At 46.8% G+C, this 25,156-nt stretch overlaps 3 protein-coding genes and 1 pseudogene across 5 annotated transcripts; 2 read left to right on the forward strand and 2 right to left on the reverse strand.

Annotated features, from left to right (window-relative positions):
- The first annotated feature begins 383 nt into the window (after nucleotides 1-383).
- Nucleotides 384-3,030, forward strand: LOC125547431 (translation initiation factor IF-2-like). 3 transcript variants are annotated; one of them, XM_048711293.1, is made up of 5 exons: nucleotides 384-542; nucleotides 908-1,574; nucleotides 1,623-1,820; nucleotides 1,928-2,019; nucleotides 2,125-3,030. In XM_048711293.1, the coding sequence occupies exons 2-5, from the start codon at nucleotides 927-929 to the stop codon at nucleotides 2,834-2,836; spliced, it is 1,650 nt and encodes a 549-aa protein (XP_048567250.1). In that variant the 5' UTR covers nucleotides 384-542; nucleotides 908-926; the 3' UTR covers nucleotides 2,837-3,030. The 3 variants fall into 3 exon arrangements, with proteins under 3 accessions (XP_048567250.1, XP_048567252.1, XP_048567251.1); XM_048711295.1 differs by having other exon boundaries at nucleotides 1,644-1,820; XM_048711294.1 differs by having other exon boundaries at nucleotides 913-1,574.
- Nucleotides 3,031-4,109: 1,079 nt separating this feature from the next.
- LOC125547432 lies at nucleotides 4,110-5,600 on the reverse strand. Its single transcript, XM_048711297.1, has 3 exons — nucleotides 5,017-5,600; nucleotides 4,841-4,942; nucleotides 4,110-4,723 (listed from the first exon to the last, which is right to left on the reverse strand). The coding sequence occupies exons 1-3, from the start codon at nucleotides 5,149-5,151 to the stop codon at nucleotides 4,280-4,282; spliced, it is 681 nt and encodes a 226-aa protein (XP_048567254.1). The 5' UTR covers nucleotides 5,152-5,600; the 3' UTR covers nucleotides 4,110-4,279.
- A 3,798-nt stretch (nucleotides 5,601-9,398) lies between these two features.
- Nucleotides 9,399-17,907, reverse strand: LOC125547433 (annotated as a pseudogene).
- Nucleotides 17,908-21,628: 3,721 nt separating this feature from the next.
- On the forward strand, nucleotides 21,629-24,860 carry LOC125547434 (subtilisin-like protease SBT3.9). The gene is made up of 9 exons (XM_048711298.1): nucleotides 21,629-21,789; nucleotides 21,880-22,069; nucleotides 22,157-22,315; nucleotides 22,445-23,061; nucleotides 23,177-23,250; nucleotides 23,334-23,597; nucleotides 23,700-23,817; nucleotides 23,928-24,099; nucleotides 24,204-24,860. Exons 1-9 carry the CDS (start codon nucleotides 21,673-21,675, stop codon nucleotides 24,749-24,751), a joined length of 2,259 nt encoding a protein of 752 aa, XP_048567255.1. The 5' UTR covers nucleotides 21,629-21,672; the 3' UTR covers nucleotides 24,752-24,860.
- The last annotated feature ends 296 nt before the right edge of the window (nucleotides 24,861-25,156 follow it).

A 25,156-nucleotide genomic window follows, 5' to 3' on the forward strand; every position in this document is an offset into this window, starting at 1 on the left:
GGCCCCATCGTTTTGTCACATGGTCGAGCAGCTGAACACAGATGTCTTTACTGCTTTTAAGAACATGTAGACAAGTTGAACGATCCAGACCAGCATTTTTTGTTCTCAAGGGACCAAATTACACGGTAACAAATTGTTGCATTTTCACTGGAAAAAAACAAATCACAGGTCACGTGACAGGTGGCAGGGGCAGCGCCGTCATTTCGCCCCCTCAGCTCAGAGTCGACCGTTGAGCAACGTTCCAATTTCGTTTTCCTCATCTTCTCCCCTCTCCCGTCGCCGCCGCACGCCCTCCTCCTCCTTCTTTACCGTTGCTCCCTCCCTCGACCAGCTCTCCAGCTCCCTCCCCCACCCCCCCCCCCCCCCCCCCCCCCCCCCCCGCGACCAGCTTCTCCACCCCCTCCCTCCCTCGTCGGCGGAAAGCTCCCCGTGATCTCGCCGTCGGCGCAAAGCTCCCCTCCGAGGCTCTCTCCGGCTGTCAATTCGTCGGCGGACGGCCGGCCGGCGCGGAGATCAAGCAGCCCCCCGGTCTCCTCTCCCAGGTACTGATCAGTCCATCACCCTGTTTGGTGGTTCCTCATCCCCTGTCTGCCCCGCTCGATGCCGCCATGATTGATTGGTTTCCTTTGCGCCAAGAACATTTCTGATCTGCCCTCTTCTTGAAAAGCCAAGAATTGAACTGCCCAAGGCTTTCTTTCCCCGAATCAGCCGGGGTTTGCTCGGATCCGCTTCGTTCGGGTGCGGATTTGCTCGAATTCATACGCCCCGCACTCCAATTTAGCCTGGATCAAGAACGCGTTCCTGTTTTCTGTCCAAGAAGAGAGCATTTCTTTCTTTCTTTCTTGCGATCCCCTCCCCGATCGCCGCCGGCTAGTGTGACTAACAGACTCGATTCCCATCTCGCCAGATCAGACCGCCAGGCGGCCATGGCGACGCTGTCGGCGGGCGTGCTGCTGAAGCTGCTGGACGGGATGAAGACGGGCGCGGCGAAGCCGGTGGGCGAGCACCGGACGGCGGTGCTGCAGGTGACGGACATCGTGCCGGCGGAGATGGACGAGGTGGACCTCTTCCCCAAGCACGGCCGCTTCTACGTCAAGGTCTCCGACTCCTCCCACTCCATCTACGCCACGCTGCCGCCGGCCCAGGCCGACCTCGTGCTCGCCAACAAGCTCAGCCTCGGCCAGTTCCTCCACGTCGACCGCCTCGACCCGGGCTCGCCCGTCCCCGTCGTCGTCGGCGCCCGGCCCATCCCCGGGCGACACCCGCTCGTCATCGGCACGCCCGAGCCCGCCAGGAAGCCCGCCGCGCCGAGGAGGGGATCCTGGGGCCCCGAGAACCATGCCGGCGGTGGGGTGCTCGCCGCGTCGCCCAAGGTCGTCAGGCCCATCGCGCTCAGCTTCGAGGAGAGGACGCCCGTCAAGGAGCGCCCCTCGCCGGCGCGCAGCTCCGCGTCTTCCGTCAGGAAGAGCACCAGCGTCATGCCAAGGCTCATGACCCGCAGCCGGAGCTTCGTCGCCGACCGCGGCGACCCCCCTCCGCCGCCCAACAAGATCCCCAAGAGCCCCTTCCAACCTGTATGTACTCTGAACTGAAGCTGAACTTATTTTCCATGGCTTCTGAAGCTGAGCTGTTTGTGTGTGCAGGAGAAGAGCTCGCTGAGCTGCACGGCCGTCCGGACCATGAGCAGGAGGCCCAGGGAGGAGCAGCCCTCCTCGCCGGTCTCCGACGACGACGTCGGCAGCACCGCCACCTCCTCCAAGCGGCGGCCCTCGTCGGCCGCCCGCGTGTCGGTACCAGGGAAGCTCAGCTCCCTCGGCAAGGTGTGTGATCGTCAGATATTCAGATAGGCTTTTCTCTGTCAGTTCAGTTGTTCTATCTGAACTCTGAACTCTGAACTGAACCGATGCTGCGAAATTTGTCATCTCAGGAGGCCATGGAGCAGAGGGAGCAGGCGCAGAAGGTGGCGCTGGAGGCGCTGCGCAACGCGTCGGCGACGGAGAACGTCGTCAGGATCTACAAGTATGTCCTCCATCAATGGCGCCTCTTCTTCATATGGCAATTTGACACCGTCTGCTATGAAGTGAGCTGAGCTCACCGGAATGTGTTTGATGGTTTTGTTGCCAGGATGTTCGCCGAGGTGAGCAAGGCGGCGAGGCCGGACGCGCCCGCGGCCTGCTTCGACGGCTTCCTCAGCTTCCACCAGGAGGCCGCGCAGGCCGTGGCCGACATCGAGTCCATCCAGGCGGCCACCTCCATGGCTGCCGCGGCGGCCACGAGCGACGTGCTCGCGGAGGCTGAGGCGACGCCGGCGCCGAACGTGCTCCAGGAGATCGCGCAGAACAGGGCCACCACGCCGGGGAGGCGGCGCGGCCTGCTCGGGTTCGGGAGCGTGTCCAAGTCGGTGTCCTTCGCGCCGGGCACGCTGCAGGACCCTTCGTCGCGGCCGGACGGCGCCGCCCGGAGCTCCAGCGCCAGCAGGAAGTGCCTGGACAAGACGCCCGTCGGCGACGGCGACGACAAGAGCAAGAGGTCGTCGGCTCCGGCAGCGGTGGCGGTGGGCAACTCGCCTCTGGGGTCGTCGCTGAGGATGGCGAAGCAGATGCAGGCGGAGGCGGGGAGCTGGTTCATGGAGTTCCTGGAGGCCGCGCTGGAGGCCGGGCTGAAGAAGAAGCGGAGCAGCACTGGCAAGGGGGCGACGGCGGCGCAGGGCTGCCCGCAGTCGCTGGTGCTCCGGGTGATCAACTGGGTGGAGATGGAGCAGAGCGGCGGGAAGGCCGGGCACCCGAGGGCGGCGGCCATCGCGAGGAAGCTGAGGATCAAGGCCAAGAACCCCTGAGCTGAGGCCCTCCTCCTTCCCCTGATCGATTGCTCTGCTCGTGTGCACTGAAGAACGAACACTGAAGCTCTTGTTCGGTTTTTTGTACTGTATGTATGAATCAATCAGATCAAAATTCGTTATTCTTTCCACAGAATTCGGCTGAGTTGTCTTGGGTGATTCTTGTTGTATGAATGAATCAAAATTTGACGACTTGTCTTGGGTGATTCTATCTAAGGACACAGGATTGACAACTCAAACACACACTAACTTCAGTGTCAAATCAAGGGTTAATTAGATAAATGCCACTCCAATTATGGCGATTCATAAAAATGCCATTGCAATTTTCAAACTTTGAAAAATGCCACTGCAAATTTTGCAATCTTTGAAGAACACCACTTCAGACTTCGAAAAATGCCACTGGAAGTGGCATGAAATGGCATTTTTCGAAGTTTGGAAATTGCGGTGGCATTTCTCAGAATCGCCATAATTGGAATGGCATTTATCAAATTAACCCTCAAATCAAACGGTTTGGTGTTCCTTCTTTCACCAAAAGAGACCAAAAGCAACTTAAATTACGGTGACTTTCTTCTCATAACAAGTTTTGTCTACTCACGTGTAAAGTTTCGCGACGAAATCACATTTGGACCGAACAAGTTTTATCTTTTTTTTTTGCCAGGAATTCCACAAAAGTCAAGTTGTCCTGAAACTTTACACTAGACAATGCTTGTTCGGACAAATTTCATATATTTTTTTACATTTTTTTGCCTAAGCAGGTCCGCCTAGTCCCAGCTTCCAAAAATCCGCATCGGACTTTCCCAATCCTGTGAACTACACTGAAGAAGTGTTGGGAATTTAGCACGTACTGCACTAAAACTGCATCGGAAACAAAGAAATATTAGCACCACTCATGTACTAACTCCAAAGATCATGCTCATGTCATGCGTTTGTTTGTTTATATTTGAAAAATATTCTAAATACACATTTTTCAAAACTTTTTTTAAAAATCTCATTTTAGAAATGTTAAGACAGTGTAAATTTTTTTATACATGTTTAATATTTATAAATATCTTTTTAGAATCACATTTGTTTAATACCTTGTGCACAAAACGAGGCATAGGCGCATATATGGCAGGGATTCCACCCAGCCTATGGGCTTTCTTATTTTGGTTTTCCTTCCGTTTTTATGGGGATTTCAGGTTTTCCTTTTCTTATTTCAGGTTTTTAAACAGGGGAGGCATCAGGGTACCTTGTTCCTATCATAAATAGATAAGAATGAAAGGAATCGATAAGGTAATAGTAATCTGGGTTATAGCAGAACCTTAAATGTTTGGTTCCTATGTTTTTATATGCGTAAAAGCACCCAAAAATCATGCATGGTTTTGTTTTGTCTATATATTCTAGTTAATCATGATACTAGTTATTTCCTAGGAAACATTCAACTAGTACTAGCACCTACAGGAGTCATTGCTTATTGCCAACACAGCAAACTTGCATCCTTTCCATCCAAGTACATGTTACAATGATCCAGACAAACAAAAATGCCTTGTCTTGTTCGCTATGAAGTCCTCTGCTACACCCGTCGGCATCTTCATAAGGTCTTTGCTCTTCCTCGGTGTCCTTGTCATTGTTCTGGGAATATCGCTTGTCACAGCCGACGTTTTGCTCGTCAACTCTGTCCTCATGTTCAGCGTCATCTTCATCATCGTCGTTGCCATTTGCTCGCCACATGTCTTGCTCTTCATCGATGTTTCGTCCATGTCGCCATCTCTTCTTTTTGTCTCGGATAGGCCTGCTGACTGTTGACTCAATCTCCTCAGTATCCACAGTGGACTCAATTAGCTTCACCATCTCCTTTTTAAAAACAACACACTTGTCTTTCACCACTGCTATGATCTTTGTTCTTTTCTGATCCTCGTAATTGGAAATAAAATTGAGAATGGCCGTTAGATTGCTGTTGAAACAATAAAACAAAAATAAAGAAGAATACTATGGAAAACAGAAAGACATCCATGAGGGATTTACCTCAGGGTGGTGGTCGGGAGCTGGAAGCTTCGATGTGACGAACGCTTCAGCGGCTGCCACTCTAGTAAACAAATTATCTTTTGCCCTGGTGGCTGACTTGAGCTAAAAAAATGTGAGAAAAGGCACGAAAAGAAGAGAAAAGTAAAAGAAAAAATGTGGTGTGGGTTGTTGCTTACTTGCAGCTGCCAGAACTCCCCGCCTGCATTCATGTCCATCCCTATTATATCTGTGATCATTTTGTTATCCCATGCTTCGGCGCGTATAACACAGTTGCTGATGGGTAATACCAATTTTCTCCTGATGTAAACCATACTCCGAGGCAATAAAATTTGTTGATTCTTTTTTTCTCCTCCAAGTTTACCCTAGTGAGCGATGGAGAGGAACCCTAGCTCGCTCACTCTATTCAGGTTCGGGGAGGGGGAGTGAGGGTAGGGTTCAGAGCCGGTTCAAAATATTTTTGGGCCCGGGGCGATGTAAAATATTTGTTTTTTATACTAAACTTTTATAATTATTTTAAATAATGTGTACCACATCATAATTGTAATTAATATATATTTTCTATTATTTAGCCACATAAGATTGTTTTCAAATAATAGTTATATTATTCATTGTTATGCAATTGTAATGTATATCATTGAAAATTTTAATTCTACAAAATGAAAATTTTATCATGTACCAAAAGTTTTCTTTATTGTTAAAATATTTTTTTGATCTATTTTTCGAATATTGCATAAACAGTGTAGTGTATACACATTTGAATATCTATGCATGTGTTCATATATATTTTAATATTATTGAATATTATGGTAGAGATTTCTAAATCATATACACACTAACAAATATTTTAATAGTTCTTTCTAGTGTATATTAGGCAGTCATATTCCTGGAAACTTCTAGGGCATAGAAATTGCGACTTGCAAGTTGGGTTCGACAATAGAATCATCGAAGAACTAAAAATGTTGTTGATTATACTTCTACATATGATTCGATTAACTAACATGTTCATCCAGACTCACATGGTTTGATTTGATGCAAATGAGATGTCCTACATGTTTACCGAATTAAAAATTATGCATTTGTTTAAACATTAAAAATCTAGTTATCATAATTTTCATTATGATATTAAAACATCCATGATAAAGAGAGACTAGTGTATTTGAACTCAACTCCGCCAGTCAGACTAATTTGCCTATGCATGGTACAACTTATTAGTATGTGACGTGAACTTATGTTTTGACATATAGTGCTTACTAGTATAAGTTCAGTTGGGGCCTTTCCCTATTGGGGCCCGGGGCAGTCGCCCTTTTTGCCCGGCTTATGGGCCGGCCCTGGTGGGGATCGACCGAGGAACAAGGGAGGTCGGACTCGGAACTAATAGTTTTCTAGAGGGGAGGGCATTTGCTTTGTAATGTCGAGCTGAAAGAGGGGAGGGCATTTGCTTTGCGCATATTCGTCCGTTAGAAATCCTAGAAGTATTTTTTTTACTATGGATACCTTTGTTTGGTTGGTTTCTAGGGCGCTATTGTTTAGGTCTCGTGTTCGATACCGGCCCTCCTTGGTTCCATCTTCGAGCTTCTAGATACAATGGGATCATTATTTATTTCTTTGCAAGAAGGGATTATATTATTTTGGCTAGCTAAATAATTCGATATCTCTTCCCTTCCTCCTACTCATGAAAAGAACAATGTTTATGCTTTCATTCAATCCATCATTCAATCTTTTTCCTTAGACAAAGGATGGATTTTATCGAACAATATTTTGTTACGCAAGGAATCATATATGTAATATAGGTATATGATGCACCCCACTAGGCTAGTAGGTATATTTTCTCGCCCTTCTCCTTCATCTATGTCATCATCCAAACAATCTTAATTATGCTTTTGGGAGTGCATGTGCATTCACTGCTACATGAATACATCCATGGGTCATCTGTTTCTACTGCAACACTTGTTTACTTCCAGCTTTCTGTTGCTTAAGTGTGCGTACGCAAACCAAATTATTGAAAAAGGTTTTCTCCCCGCTTTATATACAGAGGAACAACCGAGGCATACATCCAACTTACAACCAAAAGAAAAAAGTAATGGCAAATATACAAGAATCTAAGGAACAACTAATGTGTTCCGAATGCACCAAGAACAAGCTTCGAGCATCGAAACCCTCAGTGAACTTCAGATCTGCCCTTGTTGCAACGAATTCAATGACGCAACCCATCGTCTGTGGAAGACCACACTCCGTCTAGTCCCATGAGGCCACCACTGCTGACTCACCATCCCCCTCCTAAGAAGGCCCCCTTCCCTTTGGCTCTTGGGAGGACATGGTATTTACCAAAGGTGGTGAGGTTGTTAGGGGTTTGACTTTGTGAGATGTGGTCGCCATGCTTGTCTTCCTCTAGCTGGCAACTAGCTGGCATGCCCACGTGTGCTCATGGGTGAGTTGCTTTACCAGACGATGGCATAGCGTCCTCTAATCTAGGACGACCGAGCAGGAACACCGGTAAAAAAACTTATTTTTCATTTCTTGTGGTGTTTAATTATGTACAGCCAGTTCTTTGCATTGGTTTACTTTGGTCTTTTCTATTCTTTTTTTCATGAAACATTTTTTAAAAATGTTAACCATTTTTTCTATTCGTCGTGGATAACGTTTATAAAATACATGAAATTTTTTTCATATACATTTAAAATATTTTTTCATGTACATGTTGAGCATTTCCTAAATATGTGATTAATTTTATTTAAATATATGTTTAGATGTGTATTTTCTTATTTTTCATACACATTATACATTTTTATACACATATACAACATTTTATATATCCCCTTAAAACATCAAATACATTATTAACATTTTTTTTGAAACACATATGTTGAAGTAAACTTTTTCCATACACGTGTACATTTTTCATATATACCAGGAACATTTTATGTATACACATTACCATTTTTTAAATGCATGATCAACATTGTTTGAAATATTATTTGTTGATATCTACTTGTTTCCATACACCTTGTGCTTTGTTTTATACACCAGGAATATTTTTTTTGTACATGTTTAATATTTATAAATACCTTTTGAGAATCCCATTTGTTTAATATATATATATATATATACAATGGGCGGCCGGGAAGGAAGGAGGAGGCCAATGGCGGGGGAAGGTGGGGAAGAGGCGACACAGCGGCGGCAGAGGCAGTGGGAAAGAGAAGGGCGGCAGGTTAGGCGAGCCGGCCGGCCACACACGTCTATCTTTTATAGGGCCAGCGGAGACGAAGGGCCAGCGCTTTGCCGAGTTCTTATCCGCGGGCGTTCGGCATAGACGTGAACCCTGTAATTCTGTAATAAAAAAAAGGCAAAACGATTGCCGAGTTTCCATTAGTGGAACCCGGCATATGTAGACCGCCATCATGTCTCCATCGCCTGATTGTTGGTGTCAAGACACTGGCAAGTTTCTCGCTGGCGAAACTCGGCGTACTTGGTACTTGGGACATTGCTGAGTTTTTTTGTCACCGAGAACTAGGCAAACGTTGTTGTTTGCCAAGTTTTGCGTCACTGCCGAGTTCAATTATCAGCAAACTCGGCAGACTCATTACACTGCCGAGCTCCTGATAAATTGAACTCGACGAAAACTCAGAACTCGGCGAAATCCCAGATTCCAGTAGTGGTATCACAGGGCTTTGAATCTCTATCTATGCTCTTTGCAAGTGGCGTTTATGTTTGACGTCTCTTTGCAAGTGGCATTTATGTTATACGACTGACACTTTAACTTATCAAATTTTATTATTGTTCGTGTACTCGTCGCAACTTTATCGGAAAAGAAAGATGTACTCATTGCAAGTATGAGTTTGAAGCAACTGAATTATCCAAGAAAGTTACATTTAAATGCAGGAGACAACCATGCACATGTATTTATTTATTTTAAGAAGGGGCAACCCCAACCTCTGCGTTTGTTGATGCGCACACCTTTTCGATCCATGCAAAAGAAAAAGATTGTGCTCAAAGGCTATAACAACCACAACTTAGAATACATGCCAAAGTTATGCTATAACAATGCGCACTGCAGCACTGCAGCACGGTGTCTATCTATCTTCGCGCTTACACCATCGCGCAACACACAAGCCAGCACTGCAATACGGTGTCTCTATCTATCTTCGCGCTTACAACATCGCGCAACACACAATCCAGCACTGCAGCACACTTCTCTTATCATCTCAGCGGGCGGGCGCCGGTGCTGCAGAGGTTGATGAGGTCCAGGAGGGTGGAGTAGAGCACCTCCAGGGAATATATATGTGAACTATTCACTTGGAAATAAGGAAGCATGGCGATAATCCTTAAATGTATCATCATATGTACTCCCTGCACTGAACACAACATTTCGACAAATTAAAGGACAAAATATTGCCCATAGGTCCTTCCTAAATCGTCATGCTGAAACTCGCCATAAGCAGCAGCATAACGTCTTGGAGCAGAATAGTTATCAGTAGCATATGGATAAGTCTTGTTTGAATCAATTATTGGTGCACCGGCCAGTAGTAGCAACATAAAAATTTGCACACAAGACCACACACATCATTGGATTTGGAGAGGCCACTCCTCCATCATCTTTATTGTGGACGTCAGCTCTTGTCATGGTTGACATTCCATCCAGCCAACAACTGTCAGAGGAGGCGGTCTAGGTACTCGTCGACGGTGGTGTACTTCACGTCAGGGTACAGCTCGGTGGCCTAGACACCAAAGGACGGCTCGATGTCGAAGTTGGCTTGGTCGCCCCTCACAAAGACGGAGAGCGAGTGGGACATGTAGAAATTTTAGGATGGCTAGTATTGTATTGTATTGATCTGACCGGTGTATGAGGTATATATAGAGGTACAATGGAGGGAGATAGACTTGGAGTAGAGGACAAGTTAAACCTATCATATCCCTATCTCTTATCTCTATCTTAAACGTAAATATACTTCTAACATTTCCCCTCAGTTGTAGCGAGAGTAAAGCGGACGATTACGACCGAATTTGAAGTTCTGTTCTTTTGTCGTCTTCTCCGCTGCGCCATCATCAACTGCGTCTCTGATGGGTCGGCAGTTAGGGCGATGACCGCATCCCCTTCTAGTGCCTTCCTGCCTTCTCCTCTATTCGCTCCTGCAGTCACGGCGGGAGTGTCGTGGACGCAAGTGACAAGGCGGACGCTGTTGACTGGAGTTGTTACCGATGAGTTGTTGTAGACGTAGCCATTAATGTCGAGGTAGCCGATCATGGTGATGTAGCCATGGTCGAGGTAGTCGTGGTCGTCGTGGATGATGAAGCTGCACAAAGCTGGAGGCGCAAAAAAAGTGCTATGACGGAGCTGCAGACATGGACGATGCACCTTGCGGATGTCAGAGGGTGCCGTCGGCGATGAGTCCACCAATTTTGCCAAGATCGGAGGAAGCCCATCGAGGACACATCGGTTTTGCCAGAACCATGTGGCTGTGTAGGGTCGTCACTATCGTGACGCCGCGTCTATGCAGTCGTGCCGTCGTGGATGACGCGGTCGATGCCGTCGTCGTGACGCGGTCATTGCCGTCGTCGAGGTCGCGCCTTGCAGAAAAGTCTGTCAGAGTACGTTAGGTGTCCATCTTGTGAACGAGGCGCGGCGGTGTGTTGACGAAGATGTTGATGAAGACCACGGTGATGAAGACCTTGGTGATGAAGTGCCGACGATGACGTTGCAGCAGCGTGTCGGCGATGATGCGTCACTTGAAGGCGTCCCTCCATGACAACGAAGTGTCGACGCCCTGTCATGCCAAAGAAGTATGTTGCCCGTAACCTGGCACAGTCGTACAGCTCAATGCAGGGATTCAACTCGATGAAGAATATCTGGTGCAGATCATGGTGATGTCATCGTGCTCGGTGCAGGTACAGATCGGCGGCGTAGGTTGACGCAGGAGGTGATGTAGCTCGATGGCTTGGTACAGATGCAGATCGGTCGATGTAGATGATGGTGCCGCGGGCGTCGTAGTTGGCTAGCAGAAAACTGCTCTCCCGTGATCATAGACGTGTGTCGTCCGTGCGCTGGAGACCGGTTGGAGCTGCAGCGAAGAGATTGCATCTGGCCGACGACCCAATGCAGTAATTAGCATCGATGGAATAACCTGCATGCAAACATGTAATCTTCTGATCTTCTTGAGTCCACGTCCATTGTTGCCTCTGTCAAACGAGATATGTATGAGGAGATAGATAAGATAAACAACGCATGGGTAGTTTAAATTATGTATTTGATTGTAACTATACTTCTTATCTCCTATACTTCTTCTCCCTCAAGTCATGTATCTCCAACAGATTTGTACGCGTATCAGGGACTCGCAATCCCCTATATAACACGTACCACGTCCCCCTCGAAGGGTAAGACGTTTCCGCATCGCACATGGTATACAGAGCCTCCTCTTCCAATCTCATCTAGCCTAGCTCATCGCCATTAGTGCCCTAGCCATGTCTTCCTTCGGCTCCTCCCACCCAAAGCTCAACCAACAGGTCACGGAGAAGCTTACCCGCACGAACTATGTTCTGTGGCGCGCCCAGATCGTGCCGCAGCTGCGGGGCGCCGGTGTCTTTGGCTATGCCGACGGCACCAAACTGGAGCCGGCCCGACTCCTCGTCACCAAGGACAAAGACGGGAAGGAGTCCTCGACGCCCAACCCTCTCCACCCAATTTGGGTACAGGAGGACCAGCAGGTACTTGGTTATCTGCTCAACAATCTGTCCAAAGAGGTCCTTGTGCAGGTGACCGCGATCACCACGTCGCCAGCGCTTTGGGCTGCTCTGGCGGGCATGTTTTCGTCACAGTCTCTCAGCCGGGTGAACAACATCCGCACGGCCCTCATCAACGCGCAGAAGGGGAACCAGTCCGTCGCCACCTACTTCGCCCACATGCGCGGCCTCGTGGACGAACTCGCCGCGGCCGGCAAGCCTCTCCAAGATGACGAGCTTGTCTCCTACATCCTCCATGGGCTGGACATGGACTACCAGCCCCTGGTGTCCGCCCTCGACGCCCGCATCGTGCCCGTCTCCCTCGACGAGCTCTTCTCCATGATGAGCAACTTCGACCAGCGCGTGGCGCTCTTCCAGTCCTCGGGCGGCTTCAAGTCGCCGGCCAACGCCGCTCTTCGTGGCCGCGGCGGCGGCTCCTCTCATCAGCGCGGTTCACCTCGCAACAGGGGCAAGGCCTCGGGCGGGGGACACGGCAACAGCAACTCCAGCACTCGCGGCGGCGGCGGGCGGCCCTCTTCTGGCAACAACAGGGGCCGTCGCGGTGGCTCCACCAGGTCACGGCCAGATGCACCTCGCTGCCAGATCTGTGGTAAGCTCGGGCATACGGCCAAAGACTGCTGGTATCGCTACGACGACGACGGCGACTCCTCCCAAGACGAGGACAAACTTGCTGCTGCTGTGGATGGCTCCTATGGGATCGACACCAACTGGTACGTCGACAGTGCGCCACCAACCACATCACCAATGAACTTGAAAAGGTGACAATGAAGGAAAAGTATCATGGCAAGGATCAAATCCACACAGCTAATGGTGAAGGTATGAGGATTAACCACATTGGTCACTCAATTTTTCATACCCCCCTAAGAAAATTCATCTTAAGAAAATCTTGCATGTTCCTAGTGCCAATAAAAGCCTTCTTTCTGTTCATAGAATTGCTCTTGATAATCACATTTTTCTTGAATTTCATCCATATTTCTTTTTGATCAAGGATCAGGCCACGAAGAGAATTCTCTATCGAGGTAGATGTGTTCGAGGGCTTTACCGGTTGATTCCGGAGCGCACAAGATTCAATAAACATGCTTTTGGTGTTGTCAAACTCTCGTCAACACGATGGCACGATCGTTTAGGACATGCTTCTTTTGCTTTAGTTGAAAAACTTCTTAGGAAAAATAAGCTCCCATATGTTGGTGAGCGCAATGTTGAAACTATTTGTGATTCTTGTCAGCGAGCTAAAAGTTATCAGCTCCCCTATCCAATTTCTACTAGTGTGTCTACCCAACCATTACAATTGATTTTCTCTGATGTTTGGGGACCGGCCCCTAGCTCTGTTGGTCAGCACACTTACTACGTAAGCTTTATTGATGACTATAGCAAGTTTTCATGGATCTATCTCCTTAAGAAAAGATCCGACATTTTCCAAGTGTTTAAAAACTTTCAAGCACTTGTTGAGCATAAATTTGATTCCAAAATCATTGTTGTCCAATCCGATTGGGAAGGGGAATACGAGAAGTTGAACTCCTTCTTCCAAACCCTTGGCATCTCACACCATGTGTCATGCCCCCACGCTCACCAACAAAACGGCTCAGCTGAGCGCAAACACCGTCACATTGTTGAAGTTGGTCTTGCTCTTTTAGCTCATGCGTCCATGCCATTAAAGTTTTGGGACGAAGCGTTTCTTACTGTTGTTCACATTATCAACATGCTCCCTAGTCGTGTCATAAATAATGAAACTCCAGTAGAACGCCTTCTTCATGTCAAACCTGACTATTCCACTCTTCGTGTGTTTGGGTGTGCGTGATGGCCTAACCTACGCCCATACAACAAACGCAAACTCATGTTTTGATCAATCCAGTGTGCTTTCCTTGGATACAGTGCCCAACACAAAGGCGTAAAGTGTCTTGACATCTCCACTGGTCGAGTCTATATATCACGCGATGTGGTTTTTGATGAGACCAAATTCCCTTTTTCTGGTCTTCATCCAAACGCTGGTGCTCTACTTCAACAAGAAATTCTCTTGCTTCCTCCAAGTCTCTTTGGTTATGATCAAGGGGGTGTTGATAATTGTTGTGATCATATGTTGGCTAACCCTAACCCTCTTGCGCATGAGACACCTGATGATGTTACAGGAGCACCACACTATGGAAACAGAGAAGAAAATGGCGAAGAAATCAACCCAAACGGTGAAGAAATCCATTCAGATGCCCTTCATCACATGTGTCGTGGCGAGGGGAGCAAATCCCCCTCGGGATCGGAGCTGTAGATGCCCAGGCAATCGCCTCTGGGATCCGTGCCAACGACCAGCCGCACGCCCACGTCAGACGCGCCAGGCGCGGTCGGTCGCGTGGGCTCCAGTAGCCCGCTGCATGACGCGCGGCCCCCTCCGACAGGGCGAGACGCGCCCTCCAGCCCGCACCGGTCTCCCGCCGCCACGCGGCAGCGCGACAGTGGCCTGGACCGCACGCGCTTCGCAGACCAGCCGGTTTGCTACAAGCGGCGTGGCCTCACGCGCCAGGCGGATGCGGGGTCGGCTCCTGATTCAGGCGGGCCCACGCAATCACGTGCTCATGATGAGCCGGTCGACGCCCCTGGATCGTCTGCGGCCCTTGCGGCGTCTTCCTCACCATCGCCTCGGGCCACAGCCACAGAAAATCCCGTGCATCCAGAATCGACAGTGGCGGGCGAATCTTCCTTGAGTTCTACTGCTGATCTGGCTCCTATGGGATCCTCTGTGGCTGCAGATCCTGCTGGTTCACCAAAACGCCGCACAAGACTACAACAAGGTTTGATTCAACCGAAAAATTACAAAGACATAATCAAATATGGTCTAGTTTGTTCCACAGGTGAACCAGGTGAGCCCAACACAATTGAAGAGGCTCTCAGTGATGACAAGTGGAAAAAGGCAATGGTAGAAGAATATAAGGCACTTGAAAGAAATAAAACGTGGCACTTGGTTCCCCCCAAGCAAGGTAAAAACCTCATTGACTGCAAGTGGGTATTCAGAATTAAGAGAAAGTCCGATGGAACCATTGATTGCTATAAGGCTAGACTAGTTGCCAAAGGCTTCAAGCAACGGTATAGCATAGACTACGAGGATACTTTTAGTCCAGTTGTGAAAGCTGCTACCATTCGTCTCGTACTGTCTATTGCTGTTTCCAGGGGATGGAGCCTTCGACAATTAGATGTACAGAACGCGTTTCTTCACGGTGTTCTGGAAGAGGAAGTGTACATGAGACAACCTCCTGGGTTTGAAAGCAAACATACACCTTCCTATGTGTGCAAGCTAGATAAAGCATTATATGGACTGAAACAAGCTCCAAGGGCATGGTATTCCTGTCTCAGTAAAAAGATGCAGACACTTGGCTTTGTTCCTTCCAAATCTGACACCTCCTTGTTCATTTATAACAAGTTCAACACCTCCATGTTTGTTCTCATATATGTTGATGATATTATTGTCACGAGCTCATCTAATGAGGCAATATCAGGACTCTTGAAGGATTTAGGTGCTGAATTTGCTCTCAAGGATCTAGGAGAATTGCATTACTTCCTAGGAATTGAGGTGAAGCAGCACAAGGATGGGCTACATCTTTCTCAAGAAAAATATGCCACAAATTTGGTAAGGAAGGCAGGTTTGCAAGGTTGTAAACCCACACTCACTCCTCTCTCTAGTACAGAAAAATTATCTCTTACAGAGGGAACACTTTTGGGTCCAGAGGATAGTACAAAATACAGAAGTCTTGTAGGTGCACTTCAGTACTTAACATTGACCAGGCCAGACATTTCCTTTGCTGTCAACAAAGTATGTCAGTTCCTACATGCACCCACCACAGTTCACTTGACTGCAGCTAAGCGCATTGTCAGATATGTCAAGTATACTTTGAATGTTGGTCTAAACTTCAGCAAGTCACCCTCTACTCTTGTCAGTGCCTTTTCTGATTCAGATTGGGCAGGATGCTTGGATGACAGACGCTCCACTGATGGCTTTGCAGTATTTTTTGGACCCAACCTTATATCATGGTGTGCCAGAAAACAAGCTACAGTGTCCAGGTCGAGCACTGAAGCAGAATACAAAGCCTTGGCCAATGCAACAACATAAATTATCTGGGTAGAGTCAATCTTGAAGGAGTTAGGTGTGAAAAGCTCTCAAGCTCCATGTTTATGGTGTGATAATCTTGGTGCCACCTATCTGTCTGCAAACCCAGTATTTCATGCTAGAACAAAGCACATTGAAATAGATTTTCATTTTGTTAGAGAGAGAGTTGCTAATAAACTCTTGGACATTCGTTTCATTCATTCACGGGATCAAGTGGCAGATGGGTTTACAAAAGCTTTGCCTACAAGGAGTTCTGAAGATTTCAAGCATAATCTCAACTTGATGAAGTTGTGATTAAGGGAGGGTGTCAAACGAGATATGTATGAGGAGATAGATAAGATAGACAACCGCATGGGTAGTTTAAATTATGTATTTGGTTGTAACTATACTTCTTATCTCCTATACTTCTTCTCCTTCAAGTCATGTATCTTCAACAGATTTGTACGCGTATCAGGGACTCGCAATCCCCTATATAACACGTACCACGTCCCCCTCGAAGGGTAAGACGTTTCCGCATCGCACAGCCTGCCCCGGTCGAAGTCGACATGCGGCTGGGCTGGAAGGAGCCCTGTGCCGCGCGCGGCGTCGCCTCGTTGAAGCCGGCTGCTCCAGCGCCTGGTCTCGGCGCGTGGCTGCTCTGGAAACACACCGTCGTACCCACGTTGAGCCGTCAAGAAGCTCCGTGATTCTGGCCCGCTCGACGATGCTCGCACCTTGCAGGATCGGATCGAGGAAGACTTGGGCGGTCGAACGGCTCGTGGCTGCTTGTACAGTTTGGCGATGCATCGTCCGAGTGGAGGTAGGTTGGCGGTGCAGCCGCCGCACCGATCTGCTGGATTTTCTTCACCAGATGGGATCAATCTAATAAGAATTTATTTGGCTAATGGAAAGAAATCAACCTAATATAATTTGGTCTACCAAAAATTCGAAATTTGAAGAATTGATTCTAAACTAATCTAAAGAACCAATCTAATCTTTGATCGGATCGGGTGCCGCGCCCCCGGTCTACATAAATCCCACGTCTAAGAGCTAAATAAGTCTAGACGTGAGGGGGGTGTTGAAGTATATTGCCCGACTCTCTCCATCAGTTCGGATTTTTAGAGCAATTGGTTGGAGCATGAATTCAATATGGTATCCGAACCAAAAGAAATATATTGCCCACCTCCCTCCATCAGTTCGGATTTTTGGATGAGTTAGCTGGAGCATGAATTCAATAGGACATCTCATGTTGAGATGGTATGCCGCCTCTGCGTGGTCACACATGTCAACAAATTAAGAGTGGTCAGAGATGCAACAGTTGTAGCTACGTACATTCTCAAAGCACAATGATGGATGTACCCTACCCTTGATCAACTTGAGGAGATCCGCCTCTGGGATTTGAGCGATCTGGAAAGTCCTTTCCGCTTTTTTCTCCCAAAGTGCGATGAGCTCGTTGTGGGACACGATGTTCACCGGCGGCCTCATGTACATGATCTTGTTCAGGGTCCTCGTATCGTCGATTGCTCTCACCGTGTAGGCAGCTATGTCCTCTTCCACCACAAACACCCCTGCGTTCATCAATACATGAAGATCAACACAGGACAGCACGGATTTACAGTGGCAGGAAAAGGATATGATGCATGCTTACATACCATTTGCATCTCCATCGCCTAGGACAGTGATCTTGTCGGACGGAGGACCAGCGCCAACAGCCGTAACATCGCCGATGCTCACAAGGTAGGTTTCGGCGAACCCGTTGCAGCAGACATATGTATGAGGTATACCCTCCGCCTCGATCAGACGGCGAAGGCTGATTTTACCAGCGTAAAGTGTGGTCGCTGGATCCACGGGGTGAACCCGCTCTGGGTCAGAGCCGAACTCAGACGGCAGGAACCTCTATGCAGCAACGATTCAGCGATTGATTTGCATCCATCGTTCGATCAACAAAGAAGACAAAATGATAATCTCACTGACCTTGATGACATTGCCGGCCTCCTTGATTGCCATGACAATCCTCGTCTGCTCGTCGAGCTGAGGGGTCCCCACGGCCGAGATCACGACATCTGCACCCTTGATGGCATTTACGAGGCTCCCGTGGTCAAATAAACCTCCCTGCTCACCAGACAGAAAAAAATATATCAGAATCCACACAGAAAACTGTGAAAAACTAAAGAGTAGATGAAAGAAAGGCAGACAACACCAAATGATATTAATCTTATACCTTGATGAGAGCGACACCGGAATCAATGAAGCTCTTGCACATCTCATGCACAAATTACCGGCTCGCTCGGCCTACGAACCAGCTTCTGGTCCCTCGGATTCAAGTTAAGTGAAGTTCTAGATTTATACTAGGTTCCAAGTTTACATGAAAATATATCGATGTCTTGTACAGTTAATTGGTTTCATTAGATTCTTTTATGTTTATACTATGTACATATATTTAAGGTTGGACGTCTTACAACATAATTTATGAACTTGATATAACTTAAAAGAACTTTCGCACCCTCAAAAAAAAAGAACTTTCGCAAAATAAGGTTTGACTCAAAACAAACATAGAACTTTGGTAAATTCGGAATATGGGGGGGGGGGGGGGGGGGGGGGGGGGGTTGCAATTGCCTTGGAATGATTTCTCGTGCTTATTCAATATTAATTAATTACATATGTTGTTGATCATCTGGTGCACCAAGAATCCAAAGAAAAACCAGCATGTGGGATATTACTGGATTCCCACACGCACCGAGTTCTCACTCTTTGTTGACCCGAGTCTTGAAGGGGTATTGAAACAACAGGCGCGTGAGAGTTGGTTGATATAGATGCATGTACGTAAGAGATGTATAAAAGGTGCTTTGACGTGACATGACTTAATTTGAAACTTTCAACGGGTGAAAAATATGTATATTCGGATTTAGTCAAATTAGTTTAGTCCAATCGCGGCGAGTGAATGCACATATGATCCATTCGTGCGTGTCCAAATTATGTGCTGCCCTGTGCTTCTTAATTTAGTGTTAATCACCATACATTATGTTTGAAAGAGAACACTAGTAATTAAGAGAAGACCTAGTCAATGTTTGATTTTCTCTGTGTTAATTTACTTGGCTACATACGTCTTTTTAGAGAAAAGGCACATGCCGAGCCCGAGAAAAGGCTCGAACCTCGCTCGGCTTCAGAAATGCTCCAATTTGGTCAAACTAGTTAAAAATCCAATCGCGGTGGCAAAGCATACGTACGTATGATCGAGACACGTACAAATGATCGCATGTCGTCGTTGTTGCTCGTAGCCGCTTGTTTTTTAGTTTAGTGTTAACCACCACTTTTGTACATTATTTGTGAAAGCAGACGCTATTTAATTAATACATGACCTAATCAATGTGCAGGCGTTGTCATATTGCTACCTACCACGGAATTTGTTTTTCTAAATAATCTATTGTCCTGCGACCATGACCACATTCCAATTTCCTTATCTGACAAATATCTACAATCAACCTACACACAAACATTGGTTCAGTGTAACTATGTATTGCACTGCGTCCTCCTTTTCTAAAAAAACATGTATTGCACTGCGAATAGCTCGAACCATAATTAATGGGTGGCCAAACGGGATCACAGACAAGATATAGCTACAGAGATTAGAGAAGCCGGGTGATTAGAAGAGATATTAGCAGCAGGAGGATGGATAATTTCTCACGGAAGGGGGAACCAGGGCCCGGTTGGTCACATCGACGCTCCGCCACTGCCTACGAACCAGCTTCTACTCCCTCGGATTCAAATTAAATGAAGTTCTAGATTTATGCTCAATTCCAAGTTTATACGAAAGTATTTCAACGTGTAGAACACTTCGTTAGTTTCATTAGATTCTTTATAAACATATGTTTATACTACAATGTCTATTTTTAATATTGGAGGTCTTACCATATTTTTCGTGAACTTGATTAAACTTAAACAGGTTTGTCTTAAATCAAACATATAACTTAACTTAATTTGGAATAGAAAGGGTGGTGGGATGGGGGTGGGGTGCAATCGCCTAAGATTAATTTCTTGAGCTAATTCAATATTATTTACATAGCCGTTGATTTTTCTAAAGGCATAGCCATTGATTTTTCAAAGGTATAGCCGTTAATCAATCTGATGCACCAATAATCCAAAGAAAAATAAACATGTATGCTGTCACTGGATTCCCACAGGCACCGAGTTCTCACTCTTTATTGACCGGAGTCTTGAAGGGGTGTTGAAAAAACAGACGTGTGGGAGTTGGTTCATGTCGATTTACGTACGTGAGAGATGTGTTAAAGAAGGTTTGACATGATGTGACTTAATTTGAAACTTTTGACCAGAGAAAAAAATATATTCAGATTTGCTCAAATTAGCTTAATCCATTCGCAGTGGGTGAACATATGATTCATTCGTGCGCGTACAAATGATTGCATTTTTTCACTGTCATAACCCCATGCTTCTTAGTTAAGTGTTAGTCACCACATGTGTGCACATTTTCACCGTGTAGATTTGGTGGTGCTACTGCTTTGCCTTTGCATGTTGTCATGCAGAGTACACGCAGGATCATCTCACAAGGTGATTAATTACTTATAATGCTTGATCGGAGTTTGTATATACCCGTATATGTAGATCTCACGTAGGCAAAGCTTTCTGGGAGAGCTGGAGCCGGCGTCGGATTGACACCGGTGGCAGCTAACCCCAATATACGTCAGCGGCCTCTTGGTTGATTGGAAAAAAAATATTTTGTACCGAAAAATTGCATTATAAGTAAAAATTATTAGTAGTTCAATGTAAATATGTAAGCATGCCCGTCAAATTAACTATCGGCTGGCTCGGCCTAGCTACATTTGAAATAGCTTCTAAATGCAATGGGTGGATGGGATTCGATTAATTCCGCGCACTAAGTCAATGCATTGTTTAAAAATGTCGTTAATCAACCTGGCGCACCAAGAACCCGGAAAAAATGGACATGTATGATATTACTGGATTCGCACACCATGCATCAATCCATCCTCCATCGTTCCTTTGAGATTCATGCCCTGTTTTTTTGGCAAAGTTTATCTTGTTTCAAAATATTACATGATGTTCCATTGAGTTTTTTTTCTTGTTTAAAAATATTATATGATGTTTAGTTGAGGTTTTTTCTTGTTTCAAAGTGTATCATAATATTTCATTGTGTAGTAGAAAATCCACTCCACTCTTATTTGTTGGTATATATGAAAATGTTATGATACACTTTCAAAGAAGAAGAAAATACCTGATGAAACTCTATGAAACAAAACAAATTTTTGTCGCAAATTAGAAAATGTGCCACAAATTTTAAATCAGCAACAGACATGGCAAAAATATGATTTCTCGGCGCGGGAGCTCCATCAAGCTTGACCGGCGCGAGCGTGTCTTGAAAAGGTATGGAAACAAACATGTGGAAGTTGATTGATGTAGATGCACGCATGTGGTATAAAAGGTGTTTGACGTGATGTGACTGAAGCTTTCAACCGGAGAAAATATATTTGGATTTGAACAGGTCTGGAACTTCTCCATCACTGATATGTGTGAACTGGGCATGTAAACTTCAAACATTATAAATAAGTTCAAGTTCAGGAATGATCGGTGAAAAACAATTGTAGAGGTAGTCGTTCAACACGATTTTGTGTGTGTGTGTGTGTGAGAGAGAGAGGACCATGTCTAAATTATTGCTTCTTACTTTAGCGTTAACCACCACATGCCAATTAGTAAAGACATGACTTAATCAATGCTTACCTTACCTCTGGTTTATTGACTTGGCTACGCATGTCCCGATCAATAGTAGGCCAGGGGTGCTTTCGCTTTGGTTTCAGAAAACTCACGTAAAAGATTAGGTGGCGGTTTATAATTCTTGAATGGAAATTGTTGAGAAGGCTCGTTTGCTTCGAGAAAGGGAATAAAAGAGGTGATGGTTGGAACAGAGGACTAGTTCTAACGCGCAGCATGTATCCACTATAAATTCGTACTCGAGTACCCATCACATTACACATTACATCTCAGAACCAAGCGAGCAATGGCAAAGGGGTTCTTCTCTTCTTCCTCCTCGCGCGCCCATCACCGTGTAGCATGGGTGCTGCTTTGCCTTTGCATGATGCTATGCAGAGTGCACGGAGGATCATCATCTCGCAAGGTATGTAATTAATCAAGCAAGCAAGTTTCCTTAGTTCAATTAGTTAACCCACCTTCCTTTGCACGCACTCATGCGTCTATATATGTTTAGGTCTACATAGTTTACCTAGGCGACGTGAAGCATGGGCACCCGGACCACGTCGTGGCTTCGCACCATGACATGCTCACCACTCTTCTCGGAAGCAAGGAGGAATCTATGGCCTCCGTGGTGTACAACTACAAGCACGGCTTCTCAGGCTTCGCCGCCATGCTTACGCCGGAGCAAGCAGAGCGACTTGCAGGTCGGGACTCGTCGTCCAGTTAACATCTCAGATCAGTTTTGCCTTGCATGACAAATTTTTGATGTCATTCATGTGTGATGCATGCAGAGTTTCCGGAGGTAATCAGCGTCGAACCAAGCAGAAGGCACAAGGCGAGCACCACGCGGAGCTGGGACTTTCTTGGGCTCAACTACCAGATGTCTGGCAGTGCGGTTCCCCATGGAACCAACTACGGAGAGGATGTGATCATCGGAGTGATTGACAGCGGTTAGTATTTAGTATTGATAATTTCATGTCAGTCTCAGCCAATCACTCCCATTTCATTTTTTACTTTTTGCCAATACGCTCCCGTTTTAATTTGGCACCATGTTTTTCTTACACAAACCGATTAATCAGGGATCTGGCCGGAGTCACGAAGCTTTAGCGACCAAGGGTACCCACCGATACCGTCAAGGTGGAAAGGGATGTGCCAACTAGGGCCAGACTGGGACAAGAACAACTGCAGCCGCAAGATTATCGGCGCACGGTTCTACAGCGCAGGACTTCCCGATGAGGTCCTCAAGACGGACTCGCTCTCACCTCGTGACTATGGCGGCCACGGCACGCATTGTGCATCCACCGCGGCGGGCTCGGCCGTGCAGGCGGCCAGCTTCAACGGCCTCGCCAAGGGGGTTGCACGGGGAGGCGCACCACACGCTCGCATAGCGGTCTACAAGACCTTATGGGGCGCCCAAGGCATTGGCTATACGTCGGACTTTCTTGCTGCCATCGATGATGCAATCCACGATGGTGTGGACGTGCTATCGTTGTCCGTCGGATTCCCGGACGAGAACTCGTTCGGCGCCCTGCATGCGGTTCAGAAGGGGATCACCGTGGTGTACGCGGCCGGGAACGACGGACCTAGGCCGCAGACCCTTGAGAACACTTCACCGTGGGTCATCACCGTGGCAGCGAGCAAGGTTGATCGGTCATTTCCGACGGCGATCACACTAGGGAACAACCAGCATATACTGGTAAGTATACGCGTATGACTGAGAAAAGCTCCGAAAAAAATCATAGTTTCAAATGTTCCGGTGTGTATATATTCCTATTCCTGAGCAAACTCTGCCTGGCTATTTCTTTTTGTAGGGTCAGTCCCTCAACTACCACGTGGTGAACTCATCGGCCGGGAGCAGCCGTTTCACAGGCCTTGTGTCAGACGAGTAAGTAAATCAAGTTACCCGTTAGTTTTTTAATATCTATAGGGCAATTCTGACGCAGACTTCATTTTTCTTTCTGTATGTAGATGTACCATAGCATCTCTTAATGCCACTGCCAAGGACGTGAAAGGGAAAATCCTGCTCTGTTCTCCCTTGCCAGATGATCCATTGGCGATCGCCCCAGGGATCACTTTCAACAACGCGTTACAATATGTCCGGAATGGCGGGGGATCCGGACTTATTTTCGCTCAATATACAACAGACCTTTTAGGTGCTTGCCAAGGCATAGCCTGCGTCATCGTGGACCTTGACACTGGTAAGAAGATCAAAAAATACATCCTTGGCACAAGGTACGTACGTAGGCGCACCCAATTTCATTACATTTAATTTGTTGCAGCTGCATTGAGACTATCCCTTCTGATTAATAGACATTTTCATTTGTAACTAAGCAGCTCTCCCATGGCAAAGATCGAACTGGCACGCACCGTCATCGGGAAAGAGATATCCGCACCAAAAGTGGCCTCGTTCTCCTCTAGAGGTCCATCACCTGATTACCCCGAAATTATCAAGGTACATACAATACAAACGTGGCAACAGTGGACTAGCGAGCCATTACCAAGCCTATCATCAGCACATCCTTGTATCAGCTTTTGTCTCACACTGTCTTCCTTCTTCAATAGCCTGACATAGCTGCACCGGGAGCCAACATCTTGGCAGCAGTGGGAAATTCCTACGTATTTATGTCTGGAACGTCAATGGCAACCCCACACGTAGCTGGTATCGTCGCACTGTTGAAAGCTCAGCACCCAGATTGGTCTCCTGCGGCGATTAAATCAGCCATCATAACCTCCGGTAAGCGGACTGCAGCTAGCCATTGCCTTGAGATCATCCGATTCCTAGTTCACCAGTTCGTGACTCTTTTACCTTTGTTTTGTTGTTTCTGCCTGGTGATAAAGCCCATGTAACCGACGAGCGTGGCATGCCGATACTGGCAGAAGGGCTGCCTCGAAAAATCGCTGACCCATTCGACTACGGCGGCGGGAACATCAATCCTGGCGGCGCGGCCGATCCCGGTCTGGTCTATGACATCGATCCCCGCGACTACAACAAATTCTTCGGGTGCACCATCATCAGGAGGGCAAACGTGAGTTGTGATGCGACAACATTACCGGCATATCACCTGAACCTGCCCTCTATCGCGATCCCTGAGCTGAGGCATCCAATCACCGTGTGGAGGACAGTGACAAACGTCGGCGAGGTCAACTCCGTGTACCACGCAGAAGTCCAGAACCCAGCTGGAGTCAAGATGGAGATTGAGCCGCCTGTGCTCGTGTTCAACGCCATGAACAAAGTTCATACGTTTAAGGTGAAGTTGTCGCCTATGTGGAAGCTGCAAGGGGACTACACATTCGGCAGCATTACGTGGCATAAGGAACAGAAGGCTGTGAGGATTCCTGTTGCAGCCCGAATTACAATTCAGGATTTTTATGCAGATGTTGCATAAATAACTCGAGGTGCAACTTAAGTACACGAAATTCTGCTCTTGATTTGTACTATAATGAATAACAACAGTAAATGGATATAAATTCTTTATAAAGGTTGTCTCGGGGCCACTTTTGATACTCACTTAGCCTAGAAAGACATTTATCTTGTCGGAAGGCATTACTTATGATACTTAACCACCGTCCGCATGGATGACTAAGGCCGGTCATAGTGGAGTAACTTAGCTAGTAACATAGCGTGGCCCGAGATAAGTCTACTTATGTGCCATGTAGTTAATGAGAAAAGAGGTGTTTTAAGTAACATAATATGTTACGTCACATAGCACTTCCCAAAATAAAATTAGTGTACAAGCTAATAAACACAACCACTTATGACACTATCTCTATGTTACTCCCAACTATGAAAG

Source organism: Triticum urartu, chromosome 3, assembly GCF_003073215.2.
Source record: "Triticum urartu cultivar G1812 chromosome 3, Tu2.1, whole genome shotgun sequence".
In the NCBI taxonomy this organism is placed as follows: Eukaryota; Viridiplantae; Streptophyta; class Magnoliopsida; order Poales; family Poaceae; genus Triticum; species Triticum urartu.

Bases quoted from the DNA above. Each gene is read 5' to 3' on its own strand.
- LOC125547432 (XM_048711297.1), bottom strand. From the start codon at position 5,151: ATGGTTTACATCAGGAGAAAATTGGTATTACCCATCAGCAACTGTGTT. The intron at 4,943-5,016 runs GTAAGCAACAAC...ACATTTTTTTAG, and splicing joins GGGAGTTCTGGCAGCTGCAA to CTCAAGTCAGCCACCAGGGC. The intron at 4,724-4,840 runs GTAAATCCCTCA...TACGAGGATCAG, and splicing joins CTCCCGACCACCACCCTGAG to AAAAGAACAAAGATCATAGC.
- LOC125547431 (XM_048711293.1), top strand. From the start codon at position 927: ATGGCGACGCTGTCGGCGGGCGTGCTGCTGAAGCTGCTGGACGGGATG. The intron at 1,575-1,622 runs GTATGTACTCTG...TGGCTTCTGAAG, and splicing joins CCAAGAGCCCCTTCCAACCT to CTGAGCTGTTTGTGTGTGCA. The intron at 2,020-2,124 runs GTATGTCCTCCA...TTTTGTTGCCAG, and splicing joins AACGTCGTCAGGATCTACAA to GATGTTCGCCGAGGTGAGCA.
- LOC125547434 (XM_048711298.1), top strand. From the start codon at position 21,673: ATGGCAAAGGGGTTCTTCTCTTCTTCCTCCTCGCGCGCCCATCACCGT. The intron at 22,070-22,156 runs GTCGGGACTCGT...TGATGCATGCAG, and splicing joins GCAAGCAGAGCGACTTGCAG to AGTTTCCGGAGGTAATCAGC. The intron at 24,100-24,203 runs GTAAGCGGACTG...CTGGTGATAAAG, and splicing joins ATCAGCCATCATAACCTCCG to CCCATGTAACCGACGAGCGT.